This window comes from Coniophora puteana (assembly GCF_000271625.1).
Source record: "Coniophora puteana RWD-64-598 SS2 unplaced genomic scaffold CONPUscaffold_9, whole genome shotgun sequence".
In the NCBI taxonomy this organism is placed as follows: domain Eukaryota; kingdom Fungi; phylum Basidiomycota; class Agaricomycetes; order Boletales; family Coniophoraceae; genus Coniophora; species Coniophora puteana.
In genome coordinates, this window is record NW_006913061.1 from 1,707,478 (window position 1) to 1,726,223 (window position 18,746).

Below are 18,746 nucleotides of genomic sequence, written 5' to 3' on the forward strand. Positions count from 1 at the left end.
AACTCTTTACACCCGCGTTCGGTGTTTTTTCTTTTTCTTCAAAGTGGCGTTCAAAGCATGGCATGAGCAACGAAGAGAAGCAACGAAAAGCACAAAGCAAAAAAAACGAGCGTGATGACTAGGTATAAATAAGTATGTCCGAATGTATGAGAGAAAGGATGAGTGAGCGTGAAATGACCTATGCACTGATATGTCCCAGATGATACGGATACAAGCATCTTTCTGCGCACCTCCTCGCCAGATCCCATATACTAAAGCACAACATGCAATCTCTCCTTTAGGGCGAAGCCGGTAAAGGTGGGTAGTCTGGCGATGTTCCAGGTGAAGGCGACGAGCTAGGGACGAACATCGCCTTAAGCGTCATGTCGTTTCGCTTCTGCCGCACGCGCTCCGCCTCTTCAGCGCCGCCTGTCATCTTGAGCTTCTTCCCCTTCACAAACCCCTTGAGCTCGTCCTGGAACTCGTCTGAGCGTGTAGCGAGCTCCTTCTCGCGACTCTTCTGGTTCGCCGCGATCGCCTTCAACCGCCGCTCGGGGTCCACGGACGCACCACGGATCTCCATCATCACCGTGCTCAGGCCGGTGTGACCCTCCTCCATCGGCGGTGGTCTGTAATCGCGCCCGCGGCTGGAGCGCGGTGCAGCTTTTCGCAGAGAGATAACCTTCTCGACGTGTCCCAACACCTCGCTGAGCGCTTTATGATCTTCCAGAAGGTCATTAAGGAACTCTTCCTGGTGTCCGAGGAAGCCCTGTTCCTCAACAATATTCTGCAGCTCTTCCTCCCACGTCTTCTTCCACATCGGCTTGATCGTGTTAATGTGCTCTTTGAGGCTCTCAAGCTCCTCCGCAGTCGTGGCAATGCTATCCTTGATAGTCTTGAGCAACTGTGCGCGTGGTGTGACGTGGCGCCTGAGCACATCGTCGCGCAGTGCCTCGACTGTGTCTTGCAGTTCCTCGACCTTCGTGAGCACGTTCTGGCTGCGTGTGTCAAGTTTCGTCTTGCCCGAGTCGATGAAGCCTCGTGCACCGCCGACCTGGGCGGTCGCGAGCTGCTTCACCGACTGCGTTTGATCGCGCAATGTGCTCAGAGATTCCTTCGTTGATGTCATGAACTCAGTGTAAATCTGCCGCATCGCGCCGAGGTCGCGGCGGAGATTCTGCACCTCGTCGAACTGCGTTTTGAGATCATTTACGACACGACTTGAGTACTCCGATACAACAGAAGCGCCGGTCATTTGAGGTTGCAGCTGAAGCGACTGCCCTGTCGCCTGCGGCATGATGAACGGCGAAGTATGATCGCCGCCAAACATGCGAGATACACGCCTAGCGACAGTGGCGAAGTGTTTGTCGGTTGGGCGGTCGGCCGCTGGTGTGCTCTCGGCAAAGTCATTATGGGGCATGAGTGTTATTTGTGACATTCTGCGATTGTTAGCGGTCAAAGCCTTCAGTTCCTTCAGGTCTTGCGCCAATGTGGATATCTGAGAATCAATATGCTGCTTGATTTGATCGAGAGCTGTGATGCAAGACACAATGAGATGGGGACGACCACCATGTAAAAGAATGCTTACGTTCGATATTCAGTGATAATAGGCACTTCTCCTGAACCTCATCAATGTCTTCAAGCTCATACTGCACACCGCTCGACGGATCGCGAATATATATCGCAGGGAAATTCTCTAAGCCTGGGTTGTAGGAAAATTTGTCGACGAACAAGACGCGTAGTGACGAGAATGTAAGACCAGGTTCGATGGTAGCCTTCTTGACTTCTCTCCCCACCTGGAGGAAAACAGTTATGGCTGTCGGGCTCGGGCTAGTTACAGGTTCTGCGGGTTCGTCATAGGTGATCTCCTTCGCAAGAGACCTCTTTGGTGATTCCAGTATTGTGACAGGTGATTCAGCTATTGGCGGCAAAGGTGGCACAGGGGGCGCATCCGGCGCTGGTGAGTGCGTCGATCTAGAGGAACGCCCACTCTGCTCTTGCCGTACCTCATTCAATGGTTCCTCACACTCAGTCAGTACAGCCAATTCACCTGGCGTCAGCGCCGATGAGACCGCCAGCGACCGCCTGTTTGTTGTATGGCGTCCACTTCCTCCTTTTGGACCGCTACCCGTGATCTTGGATATGTTGTATGTCGAGAAACGTTTCGACGCTCGGCGCTCAAGAGCTTCGCTCTTCTTGAGGGCCGCCAGCGAGCTGGCTACTCCTGGCGTTTGCAGAGATTCCGAAGAAGGAGGTGTGCCGAGCGGAGAGGATGCGTCATACCGGTCTCCGCCTTCTTCGGAGCTGCCCTGAGGTTCTTCAACAACCACCGCGGGAACCTGAGGTGATGGCATCGGCTTGTCCACGAGAGAATACCGCTTCACCGAGGGCGGCACAGCTTCGATAGACTGGTCTGGGCTGAGGGGTACGCTGGCACGGTCCATGGACTTCCGGGACATAGGGGGAGAATGGTCAGGAGGTTTAGCAACCGTCGAGTCCTGGGTTGAGGGGAGCTCGGCAGGTTGTTGCTGAGGTGTAGGACCACCATTAATATGGTCGCTCTGCGGCGGCGGAGGATCGTCTGGCTCTTGAAAGACCGGAGGCGGCTGATGGGACTCATGGTGACGTGAAGATCGTGTAGAATGTCTTGTGGAGACAGAAGCCCCAGTATCTTGCCGGTCGACTTCTGAGGCTTCCCTCGAGGGGTGAGATCTGTGCTTGGCTTCTCCGTCTCGCCTTGACGAAGATTTTTCGGCTTTCGAAGAGCGACTATCGGTGCGAGAATGGGCTGAGCGGTGCCGGTGCTGGTGCTCTTGAACTATTCGTCGATACATGGACTGCTTGCCGCGAAGACCTTGAAGAAGTTGAGTGATGATTTGTCGTACTTTGGGAAGATAGATCTGGAGGTTGTCTGGAGTTGCGTCCTCGGCCAAGCAGGTCTCAAGGACCTCACGCAGATCTTCTGGTACGGACATGAGGTCCCTGCGATAAAGTTAGGTATGACGCGTCCATGGTCTGGGCAAGTCTACGTACGCCATATCGATGTTGAATGCGGCAAAAGCAGCGACTGCGGCATTGAAGTCGTTTCCGAGGCGGACATAAACGTCGCTGACCTGCATCTCGTCTATCTTGCATTCGCTCCATAGGGTTAGGGATTCGAGGAGTTGCTTGATAGCGACTAAAAGACGCGTCACCGCTGACTCGACGACGGGCTGTTTCCACGTAAACGGATGATAGCATTGCGACAATGGTTTCAGGGTACTCACATGCCCTTGAGAGCGTCCACTGCGCTCTGCCTTCGAGGAAGAGGAGTGCATCGAAGAAGCGGTGTCACGACGTGAGGGTTGGCTGGTATGCAAAGGAGGCGATGTGGGTGCTGCTGTCGCCATCGTGGCCGACGTTGAGGGGAGGTCGAGGAGATCCGGGAGGGATGCGTAAGTACTTACAGTTACAGTTTGAATTACACAACTGTTGAATCCAATCACTCAGAACCCGTCTGTAATCGTGGGAAGAATCTGCACCAAAAGGCAGGTGAGGACGTGAAGCTCGGTTCCGGATTATACTCAATATGAGGGGAGCATCAAGTATAGCACTCCCACAACAGACATATTCTCTCCCTTACCTCAGCTTTCTGTCGCCTGAGTCGCTCCTTTTCTTTCTTTTCAACGAGCCACCATGGCATCGTACACCTTCTGGCGATTCGCAAGGTTTCTCCGCGCCATATTCGCCCCTCTCTCCACAATCATCGGCTTTGCATGTCTCCTCACATTCATCTTTATCCTCTATCAGCCCACTGTCGGCCCAGGGGAGATTCAACAGCTCGGCTGGCAATCTTGGGACGTCGTATCAAGCTACAAAGAAGTACCTTCGCAGGGCGGCTCAACCCCCACTACTAGCACCGGTTCTGCAACCGAGGACGTGGAATGGTGGAATGTCACCACACTCGAAGACCAAACCTTCGACTCCGCCAGCTTCCCACTCGATGTATGGGCACCTCTGCTGCCTCATGATACTGGACGTATGCACCACAATACACTCTCACTTGTCAGACGTCTTATATCTACCCCTCAGTCTCTGAAATTGCCATCACCCGGTGTATGATGCCTCCCAGTCTTGTTGGAGATTTGTGTGCGCCGACTTCTACCTCGGAAATGGATGCCATCAAAGGGAAGTGGGTGCGCGTAGATCGAGATCTAAACATGCAATCTGGGCTCTGGCGCTTGGTGAGTATGTCACGAGCGCGTTGTTCGTAAACTCGTGTTCACATAACTTGGTTGGTCACAGAACATCTACTATCGCCGGACACGTCGTCTTGACGTCCCTGTCATTACTGAAATGAAGTTGATCCCTCCAGACGAAGAGGCAACTCCCTCTGAGGAATGGCACAAGGTCTCACATTCCGTACGCGACGGCATCATGCACACCGACCCCATTTATTTGTGGTACCGCACAGGGAAGACTCTTCGTGCGATGGACGAGGGGGAGAGGCAGAATATAATAACTGAGATTGACGTTCTCTTTGGCGAGGATCGTCCCTGGTACGGCTTTGAGAAACTTGAACCAGCTCCGACGCCGGAGCAGCCTGGCCGTCTTGACAGTGTGTACGTCACGTACCGAAGAGGTGTTAAGAGTACGCACTTCCTGATCACATCAAGAGCTTATACGCATACTGACAAATAACCTCAAGGTGTACCACGCGCTCCACCTCTGCACTTTTCGCATGATGGCAAGTTCAGGATACTTCAGGTTGCCGACCTCCACTACTCGGTTTCCCGTGGTGAATGCCGCGATACCAATCTTGATCCTTGTGTAAACTCGGATAACCTCACCAACACGCTGCTTGGGCGTATTCTTGACGAAGAGAACCCTGACATGGTGGTATTCTCGGGCGATCAGCTAAACGGCCAAGGCACATCGTGGGACCCGAAGAGTGTACTCGCCAAGTTCGCTGTTGCCGTGACGGACCGTAACATACCATGGGCAGCTGTATTTGGAAATCACGACCAAGAAGACGGCGACCTCAAAGAGGAGCAGGTGAAGATGATGCAGCAACTTCCATACAATCTTGTCCAAAGAGGTCCAAAGGACATTCATGGAGTCGGCAACTACGTACTCAAAGTGAAGAGTGCAGATGCGTGAGTGACTCAGCCAGGGGATCTTGTGACATTGCTCACGAAGACAAATAGTTCAAAGACACACCTGTTGACTCTCTACTTTGTAGATTCGGGCGATTACTCTAAAGGTTACCTCGACTGGTTTGGGTTCTTCACGCCTACTGAGTATGACTGGATTCACGAGGTAACATGTCTTTCATCGCCCACGACAGCCTTCTCACCATTTTTCTGCAGGATCAGATCAACTGGTTCCTTCAAGAGTCTGGTCAGTCCGATAGCACTAACGTCATCAGGCGCAAACTCAATTTACTCTCCAGCCGCGATTGAACCCATCGAACGCCCCTTTACCCCAGATAGTGGGCGTGATCTTGGCAACATCTGGCAGCGTCAAGACCAAGTGGTACCTAACACTCGCAGACTCGCTAAACCCAATGCGCTGATGTTCTTCCACATTCCTCTGTAAGTTAGATGAGATACGACTCATGAGTTCGCCCTTGGTGACTGTCTGACCCACCAGGCAAGAGACCTACAACACTCCTGACCACGACCAACGCACTGGTCAGCCCCTTGATATTGGTCTTCACGGGATTGAGGGTCCGGGTGCGGCAAAGAAGAACGATGGATTCTTTGAGAAAGGACTGCTCGCTGCAACAGAGAGTGAACATAGCTATGGGGGAAGCATACCTGAAGTCAAAGTGGTTGCTAATGGGCATTGTCATAGTAAGTGATGCATCACGTGTCAATAACATAGAATAAGCTCAACAATAAACAGTTACCGAGGACTGCAGACGAGTGCAGAACATGTGGATGTGCTTCGGCGGTGGAGGGTAAGAGCATCGACCTTGACTTCTCCAGTGCGATTGTTAACTGTACATATCAGATCCTACTCTGGATACGGCAAAGTCGGGTATGTCACTTGAATCGACAGCTGAGAAAGGTCGTGCGCTGAACGGTTGTTTGCAGGTTTGACCGACGATTCCGGATCTATGATATCTCCGATTATGGAGAGACCATTCGCACATACAAGCGAACCGAACACGACAACGTTCTCAATGAGCTTGTTATTGCAGGAACAGGTGCTGCGCCGTATAATCAGTAGGGCTGTGGTCGGGACTGTATCGTACACTAGACGCTAGTTAGGGTATTCAGTCATTGTATGATAGAAGGTTAGTTTTCCCACGCTTGCATTTTGCCTCGGCGCGACATTTTCCTGCGCGTCCTTGGACTCAGACACGTCCAATCGCAAGCCAATGCAGGCCCTCACCCGTGCTTTCCGTCGCCTCTACTCCACTCACGCGGAGACGACGCTCCCAGAGCTTGCGGCGAAGGCCAGGGAAGAGTCTACTCCGCTTGCTGTACGCGCCCGTCGTCGCCTCAGAAAAGCACAGACAGCCCACAGCGACCTCTCGCCGACGGAGCAGGCAGCATACGCCCGTGCCTACGCCAAGGGCACCCTTCTAGGAGAGGATGGGGCAGAACTTACAGAGGCCCAATGGCTTGACTATCTGAATGGGAGGCGTTCTCGGCAGCGCGGCATGGTGTTCCAAGACGACAAGTCGGTCAAAATCCTCGGCCAGCCCATCTACCTGCCCAACATCATCTTCCGCCTCGTCCGCAACCATACTCCAAAGGGCGAAGCTTACAATCCATACGAGGCCACTTTCCGCGTCCCGCACTCGCTCAACAAGACCGACATCCGCTCATACCTTTCTGCCGCATACGGCCTCAGGACGACGTACATCCGCACTGCCAATTATCTTTCTCCGCTCTACCGCAATCCTAACGGCTCATGGACGACCCGCTCGTACAAGTCGTACAAGAAGGCGGTCGTCGGTCTTGTCGACCCATTCTACTATCCCAAAGCCATGGAAGACATGAAACAAGAAGACAGGAGGGAACGGGAGAAGTGGCTGGACGAGCATTTCGCGACCAAGACGATAGAGAGGTGGAGGAAGCTGGAGTACATGCGCATGACTCAGAAGGGCAGTAAGGGCTGGCACATGTCCGGCTTCACGCGTCGGGACCACATCCTGAAGGCCGTTGCGAGCAGGCGCGCGCGGGAGCAGCGCGACGTGAATAAAATCTCGGAGCACATGGCCAAGTCCAAGATGGAGGGCAAGCCCGCGTACATCCTCCAAGATTCCTCCACCGTCCCCCCAGAATCACAACCTTCCGCTTAGGGTTGCTTACTTACAGGTATAGAACAAAGCTGTTACGTTTTAATGAAGCTATAATGGTCGCAAATCGTGTGAACACCACTTTACGAGCGCTCAGGGATCCGGCAGGATGATTGACCGCCGATCTATACAGGCGACGGTCGGAGGGTACCGCTGAGGTTATCAATTTCCGCAGCTTTCTATCGATCTTGTTCCGCAAACATCATGTCCACAGAACCTTCTGATACTGATGCCTTCCAGTTATATGACCTCCGTGTGGAAGTCATATGTCCACCTGGCAAACGTATTCTCTGTGGTGCTAGAGACGGCGACCACTTCCGCCTGGAGGGTGAGATGCTTTATCTCCCCGCCGAGCAGGGTTTCTCGATCTACTCCCTCGGTAACCATCTTTCTCTTTTGTGCATCGGCGCGTCATTGAGTTTACTCCATCGAACGGATCGAAAACTTTGCAGGTTCTGTTTTGCCGTTACTCGCTGCTAAGCAACGGGTGACTAGCGCCAACGATTGGATGTCCACGGACGCCGAAATCGCTTGTCCGGACCCAAGCTGTCCATCACGTCTCAAAGTTACGAGAACGGGTTTACGAACTTTCAAGCACTCGGAGGTCACCGCGGTCAGCCGCGGTCCCGCTGCACCCAACATCCGATGAGAAAGACCGGGGTTGAAATGCGGCCCTATATGTATGGAGGTGGTGTAGGTGACGTCAAGGTGGGCGTAGGCGTTCATCCCTGGCTTATTTTCTCTCTGATGCGTTCCGTCAGCATGCCAGTGGAGTGTCTCGTTGATACAACGGAGGTGAGGATGCTTGAGCCAAAAGGTAGGCAAGAAATTAGGATATACCTACTTACCTGTCTTGATTGCCGCCAATGCCGAGAGGTTTTCTGCTCAGCGCTGCAATCAGCTACGGTTATGGCCCGAGAACGAGGACCGTAAGGCCAAGTTGTACCGGGCGTATGAAAAACCTCCGCCACCATCGCAAAACAATTCCGAATAACCAGGGATTTTACGAGCAACAAGCATACACACGCACGGCGGCAAACATTGACTTGTGTTGGTCTCATTGAATTTACTGTTGAACCCAGGCTGTCACTCAATCGAAGAAACGTGATGCCAAATGCCGCTCCCCCGTGATGCGTTTGTGCTATATCCATCTTCGTAACAACGATGCAGAAATCTTTGGAGATCGGAGGAGCTGTACCGGTGCTAACGCCGGGTCCTCCACCCCCCGAAAACAGATATAAGAGAGTCACAACTCACCAAGAAGTCCTCAACGACTTTGATTCTTGCCTACCAGCTTTCAAGCCAAACCGTCACTCTCTTACCACTCGCTCTTTAACCATCTAACAAGATGTTCACCCGTGTTGCTTCCGTTGTCGCCCTCGCTGCCTTCGCCCTTGCTGCCCCTGCCCCTGCCAACCAGTGCAACACTGGTTCTGCGCAGTGCTGCAACAGCGTTCAGAGCGTAAGCAAATTTCTTTTCGGCATTGAATGATGCTACAATGATCGTTTTCAGGCCAACTCTACTGAGGTCACCAACATCCTTGGTCCTCTCGGCGTCGTCCTCGGCGATCTTACCGCCCAGGTTGGCCTCCAGTGCAGCCCCCTGTCCATCCTCAGCACTGGCGGCAACACCTGCAGCCAGCAGCCTGTCTGCTGCACCGGCAACAACATCGTGAGTCTTTGTGATGTCCATCCCTGTACACTGAGACTGACCTCCTGTGCAGAAGGGCCTCGTTAACCTCGGCTGTTCGCCCCTTAACGTTGGTCTCTAAAGATTCGCGTCATTCGTAGCTAGTTCTCTCAGTATTGTAGAATTAGTCGTACTAGGATGAACACTTGGTATAAACCTCATTTTCTTATCTCGCAGTGAGAACAAGTATAAACATCAAGATCTGCACAATTGTTGAATGAGGTTGAATGCACTCGTGGATTTGAGCGCATTTATATGTGGTTGATTTAGAGATCGACAGAAGGACGAGTCACGACCAATGAGAAACCACCTGCTATCCACGCGACCTTGACAGCCGGAAGCAATTCTACTCAAGTACATGTGCGTCACACGATCGCGTCGCGACCAATGACTGAACGCGGTAAATAGCAAGCAGAGCGGCCTTCAACGTTCAACTCTGCACCTGCATCCTTGCTTATCATCCAGGAAAAGAAAATAACGCAATGGACACCAGCAACATAAACTACGATGATATCTCCATGTCGGATCGCTCGCCGTCATCCTCTCCAGCATTCAGCCCTGTCGATTCATCTCCCCTCTCCAGTCCGATTCCAGACTTTGCTGAGCTCGACGAGTCGCCCATAGAAGGACCGCCTCATCCATGGGCAGCGTCCATGAAATCGACGCGGCCCTTGCCTCAGCGTCAGAAGCAGTCGGATGATACGCCCACACCACCCGTGACACCCGCGCGAAACATGGCGTCTGTTTCGGGCCCGTCTCGGCACGAAATATATTCGCGTTCTTTGCAAGCAGATGCATTCGAAGACCCATTCGAAACATCCCCGGGTTCAGATCACCGCACATCACGCTACATCGATCACGAAGAACGCGCATGGGAGGAGGCGCTTCGGATTCCCTTTGACACGGGAAGAGGCTACATTGACCTTAGGTGCGACCTCTTTGCCCGAGGTCGTGTCATCGTAAAACCAGTGCCTAACCTCTCGAGACGTCAGTGACAAGCAACTGAAGAGCATTCCCCCTTCCATTGCTGATCTCTCTGGGTTTTTCAGCACGGCAGAGGATTCGGATCAGAGCATGATGCCAAACAATCGTATCTTATCACGAATCAAGACGGAACCTGCGTTTGAGCCATCGCGGACGCGTGCATTTCAGCGTACGAACTCGATCGTTGATTCCGGCAAGGATCGGCATCTTGTCCAGCTGTACCTTGCGCGAAACGCAATCGCTGTTCTTCCTGCGGAATTGTTTTCTGTGGAGAAGCTCACTGTCCTTAGTCTTCGTACGTAATCCACAACTCATAGCCTGGTAAATGTATCTAAGACATAGAGCCAGGGGGGAACCGCCTCACCCACATTCCCGCCGATATCTACCGATTGTCCAACCTCCGTGAACTTAATGTCTCCCTTAATCGCCTCACCTATCTTCCTGCCGAGATGCGCAATATGCGTCTCGAGGCACTCATGGTATTCCCAAACCCTTTCCGCGAAGAGCCTCGCCCGGACTCTGAGCCTACCTCCCGAGCGCAGTTCCTGAACCGCCAACGGTCTATCACGCGTCTCTTTGCCCAACGCAAAGAAGCCGCCTCCAGCACACCGACGAAACCTCCTCCAAATCCCCTCCAGGAAATCTTCCTTCCGCCCGTCCCTCCCCTTTCCGAACTCTGCTTACGCCGCCTCCTCTCGCCAGCCCACGAGTCCGCTCCACCCAAATCCCGCCGCACAGTCCTCTCAGAAACATACGGTCTGCCCGTGCTGGACGCATGGGACGAGCTTATACCCGCACACCTCCGCGCGACATTAAACGCATGCATCCCCGGCGCACTCAAGCGCGCACCACCACCGTTGTCCACCTCAGACGCCGTCGCGCGCGCCCGGTCCGTGGCGATTGCAGGCGACGGCGAGCCAATCACGGGCATTGGGCGTTGTGCGAACCCCGCGCACGTGGGACAGGTCTTCGTGCGTCACGCGTGCCAGCGGTTCACCTGGGAGTCGCGGATCGCCGGCGTGGACGTGGGCAGCAAGGTCCCGCTCAAGTGGCGCGGGTGTCTGCAGCAGTGCCTTCGATTCTTGGATATTGAAGAGGTGGAAGCTTCCAATATCACAACGCAGCTGCGGGCCCCGGGGATGGCGCTCGCAACGGTATCCGCACCCCGTGCAGCACCAGCAGTGGAGGAGACAACTGATCCTGATGAAGATATGGAATTTGAGGTCGTTGGCCCGCCAGCTGCCCCTCTTACTTTTGAGGACTAAAGTACTAATGCCTTGACTTCTCATGTGTCTTGTAAAACATATCATTTATGGATCATAAGCGCAGGATCGCTCGGAAACTCTAGCATTTGTCAAGTATGTAGATGAAGAGATTTGAAAACACCCATTCAATGAGGGAGGATACCTCACATAGTTCACCGACGGATGGTTCACTTTGGCAATTCCATGGGTGCCAGTAACATTAAGAGCACAACAGTATCTGAATCTATACTAATACTAACACAAGCTTGCGACAACTACAACGAAAACAGCTGATAATAGTCCTAATGATGAAGCAATGCCGCTCGTTCGTATGCTACCCGCCGTCGCAGAGGCGGAGACCGAACCGATGGTTGCAGATGGTGGCGCAGCATCAATGCCGTTCTTGAGAGTGGCAGTACTGGATAGCTCAGCAAAGCCGACTGCTGGAGGGTTGAAACGAAAGACAGAGTAGACGTTTTTCTGCCGGATATGTCGGTTAGCAAGACCACGAAATACATGAAATTAATGAACGCACAAGGAAAGCATCGCCAACAACCCAGTCTGGCCGCCCCGAACCACCCGAATCGGCCTCAAAGAGAGCGCCTATGCACTGAGAGGAGCTTATCCGCGTGTACTCAAAATCCGCGGAGCTCATGGGCCAAGTCTGTCCGCCAAAGTTGAACTCTACATTTACTTTCGTATCACAAGCTACGAAAGACTTTAGAATACAAGGCGAAGCTCAAGACAATCCTCAAACTCACGGTATGAGTAGTATCCCTGCCATTCTCCAGATGCAGGCTGGGAATTGGGTATGAGGGAGTATATGGATTTGATGGCGTCAGATGGGCCTGCAATATTGGTGGTGCCGCTGTCGATAGCGGCATTGACGTTCGAGCCAAGCGAGATATTGGATCCCTGCACTGTCAGAACTATGAGCGGAGGCGGGGTCAGAAACACATTGAACGGGAGAATCTCGGACAGGGACTCACAGCTCATAGTTTGTAGCCAAAATGAAGGTTCGCCTGCGATTGACTGCCAGTCTATATCGCCAGTGTATAGACTAGTGTTTACGTAGCCTGAACGGGACATTAATGGAGAGAAGGATACAAAAGCTGGGCGCACATACCCATCGTGAACTCGCCTCCAGGCTCAAGGCTATTTGCTTGCGTGTCATTGGTATATCTTCGAACCAAGCGTTGGTCAATGCCATCCTATAAGGGTACGGTATGCGGAAATCCATACCTTGTCAACTGTAACGACATGATCGGTTGATCCCATGCGCCGCTGCTAGCGAGCGTTTGCCACATTGGCACGCTCCGCGAGGATGATATCGATTCCCATGCAAGGCCTAGCAACCCCGACACTGGAGTCTGCACAAGGTTCATCGAGATGGCGCCGACAATGCCTGCGCGTGCAACAACATTCGTCAGGTCATCACGATGTGTAAGCAATATCACGCACCGAATGCCTGGTTGTCGACGGAGAAGCCTGCCATTTGGACGGTGTCTGAGCCAAGATAGCCCTGCGCTGCGCCTTGGCCATACTGCTCGAAAAAGGATTGTGATTGGTTTTTGAAGGTGGAGGAGGCGGAGGGGTCAAAGGTCGGTGTTGAGCCACAGGACGTGCCGCAATTTGAGCCTGCTACCCAAAGGTCTCTATTGAACGGAGGTTGTCAATCGGAGAACAATTCAGCAGAAAGGAAGACGCGCACGCTGAGCCGGTGTCCAGCAAGACGTTATATGAGACAGGTGGCGTTCCAATGGCTAGTGAGCCATAATAACTTGGATGAAGGGCCCATCAACTTCCAACCTTGGCGAGCACAGAACCAGCGAAGGACATACCCAGAGTCATAGTCCTGATCAACGAGCCTGTATATTGCGTGGTTATGAAACACGCGTGGGCGACGAGCAGTGACACGTACAGGTTGACGCCCTGTCCACTCCGTCTCCTATCATGGTTGGCATATTTGGCAATGACAGCCTCCCTCTGGAGTTTGGCTATGCGCGCTTGCTCCGATACATCGCGCTGCTTTGGACTCCGCTTGACAAGAGGGATGGAGAAGCCCCTGTTGAGATCTGCACTGGCCGCTAATATGTCTACTGTGAAGAGGAGCAAGACGGTCGCGGAAGCCAGGGGGCGGGACGTGAGCATCTTGGGTGATTATAATATTATTATTAATGCCCAGGGGAGGAGTGACCCGGGGCCAGGTTCGATGCTAGCTAGGTGGCTTCAGTTTGGGCCCCGGGATCGAGGGGGGAGAGGGGGGAGAGGGAGGGGAATGGCGAGGAGGGGAGGGACAGGAAATGGGAAAACGAGGGTCAGTTCAGTTGCTGATACTTGCAAGCGAGCGGGCAGGGGGCGCCAGTCGAGTACTGGGGCCGTCAAACGCGTGAGGGTGTTGGAGCAGCTGCGGAGCGATGGCAGGTCAACTGCGCAGCGCTGCGCAGCTCCCAGCACTCTCCGTCTTACCCAACAAGAATAACACCAGGCCCATTCTAATATTATTGCTGGCCAAGTATACCTCCCGTAAGGTACCATCCAGCGAGCGAGGCAGCAACGACCTGCAAAGAACAGAAAAGATCGGGCCCAGACTCTCTGCAATACAGCGCCAATAGCCGCCCGTGCTACCGACCGCGACTTGCCGCCAACTTACCGAGCGGTCTTTCCCACTCAAGCATCCGTGATGCGCACCTTCGTTCTGCGCGGGTGAAATCCCCAATTCTTGGTCAAGGAATGCGTGCAACGATACACTCAAGGCCCCACTCAATCAATGCAAACTACCTCGACTGCGTGTTCGTATAACCACCAATAGGTGGGTGCGGCTTGGCAATCTGACACGATCGCACCGCTTGAGCACAAGATGCCGAGTAAATCACGTATGCTATACAGTCAACAGATTGAAAGTGAAAGTCCAAGTGACAGATGCTTCATAACTTAGTACAGCACGATACAACCAACGAAAGCAGATATGACGAGAGCGAGCAAGCTAGAAGAATGCGAGACGGGTGCTGCGTTCGAGTTCATGTCCAAAGCCGTGACCGCCGCGGCGACGGCACCTATCGTTGGCGTCGGCACGGGGCCGTTGACACCATTCAAAGAGGTCGCCGCACTCGACAGGGCTGCAAAGCCCACCGAAGGCGGGTTGAAGCGGAACACAGAGTAGACGTTTTTCTGTAGAACATCAGAAGACTAATCCTTTCAACGGGTGTAAAGAGAACTGACCAGGAATGTGTCACCGACAATCCAGGCAGGAGTACCCTGGTTACTTGGGATCTCATAGAACGCGCCAATGCACTTATTGCCGCTAGTACTGGCGAACTGGAAGTCGCCCGGGCTGACAGGCCAGCTTGGGCCGCCGAAAGAAAGAGCAACGTTAACCTCAGTGTCGCATGCTGTTTTAACTCTTTAGAATGTAAGTTGTCCTTAACAGAGAAGTATGCTCACGATAGCTGTAGAAACCCTCCCACTGGCCAGTTCCAGGCGCAGACCCGGGAATTTGGGCGTACAAATTCTGGATGGCACTCGGTGGACCGGCGACAAGGGTGGTGCCAGTATCAATGGCAGCATACGAAGCAGAACCACTAGGCTGTGTCAAGTTATTGCCTTGTACAGTCATCGCTAGAGTCAAATTGTTTAGCGAACTATTAACAACATAGATTTAGGAGACGTACAAGTAACCTCTTGGATCCAGAACGTTTGCTGACCATCAGGGAGGTTCTGGAAATCGATGTCCCCAGTATATAGACTACTATTGGTGTAGCCTGTGCCGGGACGAGTGAGTCGGAAAATGTGTTCGTCCTAATAGACCAATAACTAACCCATGGTCAACGATCCTCCTGGCTCCATCTGCTGTGCGTTTGTGTCGTTGAGGAAACTGTGAGGAGGGTAATCAGTGGCCACCAATATGACACATTCCCAACACCTTACCGAGTGAGCTGGAAAGCCATGACAGGCTCACTCCAAGAACCTTGGGCTGCCAGAGTCTGCCAGAGCGGCATTGCACCAGACGAAGCAAGGGACTGCCAAGCCAGGCCGATGAGACCAGTGACCGGCGCTTGAAGAAAGTTGGAAGAAGTTTGCGTAACAACACCTGGGAGTGGATCGTAGAAGTGAGAATTTCCGATTCCTTAGACTTTGGTCATTCCTTACCGAAGATCTGGTTCTGGACAGAGAAACCTGCCATCTGGACGACATCCTGACCAAGTGAACCCTGTGCTTGGCCACTTCCGTATGTGACTTCAAACTGCTTGTTCTGATTGTTGAAGCTCGAGGATGAGCTAGGGTTGAAGTTGGCGCTGCCGCTACACGACGAGTCGCACGATGTTGAAGCGAGCCAAAAATCGCTACGAATCCGAGCTCAATGCTACTTCGGTTCGACATCGGCGACAATGACTTACGATGATCCGGTATCTAGGATGACCTCGAACGATGTTGGAGGAGTACCAACAGCAAGTGAACCGATATAACTTCAAGACGCGTTAGCCCCCTGAAAGCAAAACATATCCACGCTACATACCTCGAATCTTTGCTTTGGTTGATGATTCTACACTCGGCGTTAGCCAAAGTCGCTTCCTGCTAACCTCATCTGGCAAACTTACAGGTTCTCGCCTTCGCTGCGCTTGGAAGCAGCGGTACCGTTCCCCTGAATGCCATACTTTGCCATTACGCCATTCCTATGTGCCTGAGCCCAAGCAGCGAGCTCCGAATCGTTACGTGCGGGCTGTGCTCTCCGCATGAGAGTCACCTCCTGACCGGCAGGAGCCGCAAAGAGAGACGGTGTAGGCGCCGCTAGCGACCCGGCCGAAAAAGAGAGAATAGCAACCAGTGCGAAAGAGATGGAAAGCATGGCGGAAAGAGGCTCGGACCAGCGAGCTGATGGTCGTTAGAAGAGAAAGAGAGGAGAAAGAGAGAGAAATAAGAGAGAAGGGAGGAGAATGCGTGTGTGGGACGCGGCAACCTGTATATATATAATGAAGCGCCCAGAGGGCTATGAGGTCGCCAACAGGCAACGACGCGTGAACGTAGCAATGGACGCATCCAGCTGTGTTCTTGTCTCTGAATGAAGAAAACGGGGGTATCAGCATCTCAGTGGCTTATTACCACAAGCACAGCTCAGTGGATAGCGGTATGATCGCGGTCACAGAAGATGATGCTCTTGCTGAAGAAGGCCATCAAGCCCCTGCACCGGCCCAAAGCGTTGGTCGAAATCGCACAGCTGTGGCAGGCAGGAGAGAAGCGCGGATTGGCTGCGGACTTTTCGGTCGCAACGGTTGGCATCGCCATGTTTTCATCACCCAATAGCATACGTCGATCGCGGGAAACGCACTGCGAAGAGATTCACAGTCAAACATTCATGAATGCATGACGAACCGATGGAAGTTGCCAGGGGCGACCTGGGGAAACAAAGTGCATATTCGCGGAGTTTGTAAAACACGTGCACGTCTCGACTTGTATCTCGTCGCGTCATCTGCAAGTGTCTACAAACACGACTCCAAAGTCATATGATCGAGCACTCGACTGAACCCGTCAGATTCAGCTGCCACTTGTCCGTGTTTTGTTTCTGTGCTTAAAACTTCTTTGAGCCACTCAGGCCCTGATCGCTCCTGGGCCCCCAATGCACCGCGTTCTCCTCATCAACGAGATTCTCCACAACATCGCTGAGCAAAGCACCCGCCGCGAGTGTGCGCGTCTAACCAGGACTTGCCGTGCCTTCCATGATGCCGTCCTTCCTCTCTTGTGGGCAGTCCTGCCCTCCATCTCTCCTTTGCTTTCATGTCTACCCAGTTCCTTGTGCAAGCGTACGAAACAAAGCCAAGGGGATAGAGGTAGCAAAGTGGTATGCTACAGACCCCGTTTCATCCTACCTGAAATCTCAACTAAAAGATGCCATGCACAGGTTTTTAAACTGCGCCGTATCTTCACCCCTCCGGACTGGATGGTCCTTGTAGACCATGCTAAACATGTTGTAACCCTTCAGTTCTTGCACCGACGTCATGAGGATATTGACATCGACTTCTTCCGTTCCATGGCCTACCCTCCCATTGCCGGTGCCCTGTTCCCTAAGCTGAAACAAGCGACCTGGAATGACGGCCGTCTTGCGGCCTTTCCGTTTCTACGCATTCTCTTAAGCCCATCCATCACCTCGCTATCAATTACCGGGAATATAGAACTTGACATGCAAAACTCGGCCATTCTTGCTTCACTTGGGAGCATATGTCCCGCTTTAAAAAGGCTATATTTCTTCCCTCATAAAGCGTTGAGCAGCAGGGCTCCTATCTCGGCCCTCTCACAGGCTGTCACTTTGTGGAGCCAGTTGCGAGAGTTAGACTGTGGCCCCCTCAATGAAGAAGCCATACGCCACCTTGCCAGTCTATCGTCTCTTCGTAGTCTAGAATTCTATCTTTCGGGTTCCATAGCCGCTGCACTGGCCAAATCACCGTTACACGATGACTCTTTCGACGGCTTGAACTACTTGGCTATAGATGACTCGCGAGGTTTTGAGGCCACCGCCAAGCTGCTAAAGACCGTTCGCCTGCAATCTGCTACCCTGTCCTTCCACTCAGCTCCATTCGATGTCGGTATAACTAGTCTCTGTCAAGCCTTGGTGAAGAATTGCAACAAGGATACTTTGAAGGACCTTACGATAAAAGAAGGGCGTGGTGGACGAGACGAGTCTCTAGAATATCAAATATCCTACCAGACTTTGAGACCTCTATTCTGTTACCGACATTTACACTCACTTACCATCGATACCTCGCGGAGCACAACACTTGACGACGTTGCCCTCCTCAACATAGGCAAAGCATGGCCGCAGCTCTCCTTCCTGCACATCAACCCCCAATCAGGCTGGATCATTCCCTCCAATGTGACACTTAAAGGGCTAGCATCACTGCTGGGCCTCTGCCCTAAGCTGGAGAACCTTGCTCTCGCTATCAAAACTGACAACAATGACGATGGCGATGATGACGACCGCGCCAGCAACTACATCACGAGCCGTCTCGATACATTGAACGTGCTCGACTCAGAACTGGCTACTGATGATGTCCTCGAGGTAGCTTCGTTCATGTCCGATGTTGTCCCAAACCTGGGCTGCTTGATTGCTTGGGACGGCATGCTGATTGACGAAGAAGATGCGGACGATTACAGGCACCGGTGGGACCAGGCATTTGAAGCCATGGGGGCGTTCGTGCGTGCGAGGAAGATGGAGCGGAAGAGGTGGACAGGCCGAACTTCACCTACTGTTGGCGAGCTGGTCGTATCGGACGATGAAGAAGGGTCACAAGGAGACTCTCTGGCCGGATCCTTAGCAGACACAAGCTCATCGGGAGACCACGACTAATCAATCAACGAGCCGACATGATGTGCTTTTCTCTTAGAAGTTGCTATAAGAAGGAAAGATCGCTTTTGCTACCATCCATGCGCATATATCGAATGATACTTCGTCACCATGATTTGAGTGCAGTTCTTCTCTTGTCGAGCCCCTTTTGCTATCATGTATGCCGTGCATACCATATGACTCCTCGGCGTCGGCGAAATCTCTTACTGTGAACCTCAGGCC

General features: G+C 52.8%; 7 protein-coding genes across 7 annotated transcripts; 4 read left to right on the forward strand and 3 right to left on the reverse strand.

Moving 5' to 3' along the window:
• Positions 1 to 277: 277 nt before the first annotated feature.
• Positions 278 to 3,701, reverse strand: CONPUDRAFT_91564 (AIP3-domain-containing protein; the record flags this gene model as incomplete). Its single annotated transcript, XM_007772774.1, has 5 exons — positions 278 to 1,512; positions 1,568 to 2,961; positions 3,013 to 3,191; positions 3,246 to 3,327; positions 3,667 to 3,701. 5 exons carry the CDS (start codon positions 3,699 to 3,701, stop codon positions 278 to 280), a joined length of 2,925 nt encoding a protein of 974 aa, XP_007770964.1.
• Positions 3,655 to 6,192, forward strand: CONPUDRAFT_59752 (Metallo-dependent phosphatase; the record flags this gene model as incomplete). The annotated part of the gene is made up of 10 exons (XM_007772278.1): positions 3,655 to 3,997; positions 4,051 to 4,202; positions 4,264 to 4,609; positions 4,667 to 5,114; positions 5,166 to 5,284; positions 5,411 to 5,552; positions 5,611 to 5,813; positions 5,866 to 5,920; positions 5,974 to 6,000; positions 6,057 to 6,192. 10 exons carry the CDS (start codon positions 3,655 to 3,657, stop codon positions 6,190 to 6,192), a joined length of 1,971 nt encoding a protein of 656 aa, XP_007770468.1.
• A 103-nt stretch (positions 6,193 to 6,295) lies between these two features.
• CONPUDRAFT_138441 (uncharacterized protein) lies at positions 6,296 to 7,330 on the forward strand. The gene has a single exon (XM_007772775.1). It carries the CDS (start codon positions 6,344 to 6,346, stop codon positions 7,271 to 7,273), a length of 930 nt encoding a protein of 309 aa, XP_007770965.1. The 5' UTR covers positions 6,296 to 6,343; the 3' UTR covers positions 7,274 to 7,330.
• Positions 7,331 to 7,474: 144 nt separating this feature from the next.
• On the forward strand, positions 7,475 to 8,942 carry CONPUDRAFT_127308 (uncharacterized protein; the record flags this gene model as incomplete). The annotated part of the gene is made up of 4 exons (XM_007772776.1): positions 7,475 to 7,649; positions 7,723 to 7,978; positions 8,032 to 8,732; positions 8,784 to 8,942. The coding sequence occupies 2 exons, from the start codon at positions 7,475 to 7,477 to the stop codon at positions 7,917 to 7,919; spliced, it is 372 nt and encodes a 123-aa protein (XP_007770966.1). The 3' UTR covers positions 7,920 to 7,978; positions 8,032 to 8,732; positions 8,784 to 8,942.
• A 1,667-nt stretch (positions 8,943 to 10,609) lies between these two features.
• CONPUDRAFT_138443 (acid protease) lies at positions 10,610 to 13,548 on the reverse strand. The gene is made up of 10 exons (XM_007772777.1): positions 13,110 to 13,548; positions 13,030 to 13,056; positions 12,900 to 12,968; positions 12,650 to 12,843; positions 12,431 to 12,593; positions 12,315 to 12,370; positions 12,178 to 12,264; positions 11,950 to 12,117; positions 11,724 to 11,896; positions 10,610 to 11,668 (listed from the first exon to the last, which is right to left on the reverse strand). The coding sequence occupies exons 1-10, from the start codon at positions 13,337 to 13,339 to the stop codon at positions 11,444 to 11,446; spliced, it is 1,392 nt and encodes a 463-aa protein (XP_007770967.1). The 5' UTR covers positions 13,340 to 13,548; the 3' UTR covers positions 10,610 to 11,443.
• A 478-nt stretch (positions 13,549 to 14,026) lies between these two features.
• Positions 14,027 to 16,288, reverse strand: CONPUDRAFT_83563 (acid protease). Its single transcript, XM_007772778.1, has 10 exons — positions 15,787 to 16,288; positions 15,705 to 15,731; positions 15,586 to 15,654; positions 15,338 to 15,531; positions 15,116 to 15,278; positions 15,007 to 15,062; positions 14,860 to 14,949; positions 14,633 to 14,806; positions 14,411 to 14,580; positions 14,027 to 14,359 (listed from the first exon to the last, which is right to left on the reverse strand). The coding sequence occupies exons 1-10, from the start codon at positions 16,032 to 16,034 to the stop codon at positions 14,123 to 14,125; spliced, it is 1,428 nt and encodes a 475-aa protein (XP_007770968.1). The 5' UTR covers positions 16,035 to 16,288; the 3' UTR covers positions 14,027 to 14,122.
• Positions 16,289 to 16,334: 46 nt separating this feature from the next.
• Positions 16,335 to 18,743, forward strand: CONPUDRAFT_145378 (uncharacterized protein; the record flags this gene model as incomplete). The annotated part of the gene is made up of 5 exons (XM_007772779.1): positions 16,335 to 16,457; positions 16,490 to 16,594; positions 16,779 to 16,867; positions 16,973 to 17,024; positions 17,085 to 18,743. 5 exons carry the CDS (start codon positions 16,335 to 16,337, stop codon positions 18,525 to 18,527), a joined length of 1,812 nt encoding a protein of 603 aa, XP_007770969.1. The 3' UTR covers positions 18,528 to 18,743.
• Positions 18,744 to 18,746: the final 3 nt, after the last annotated feature.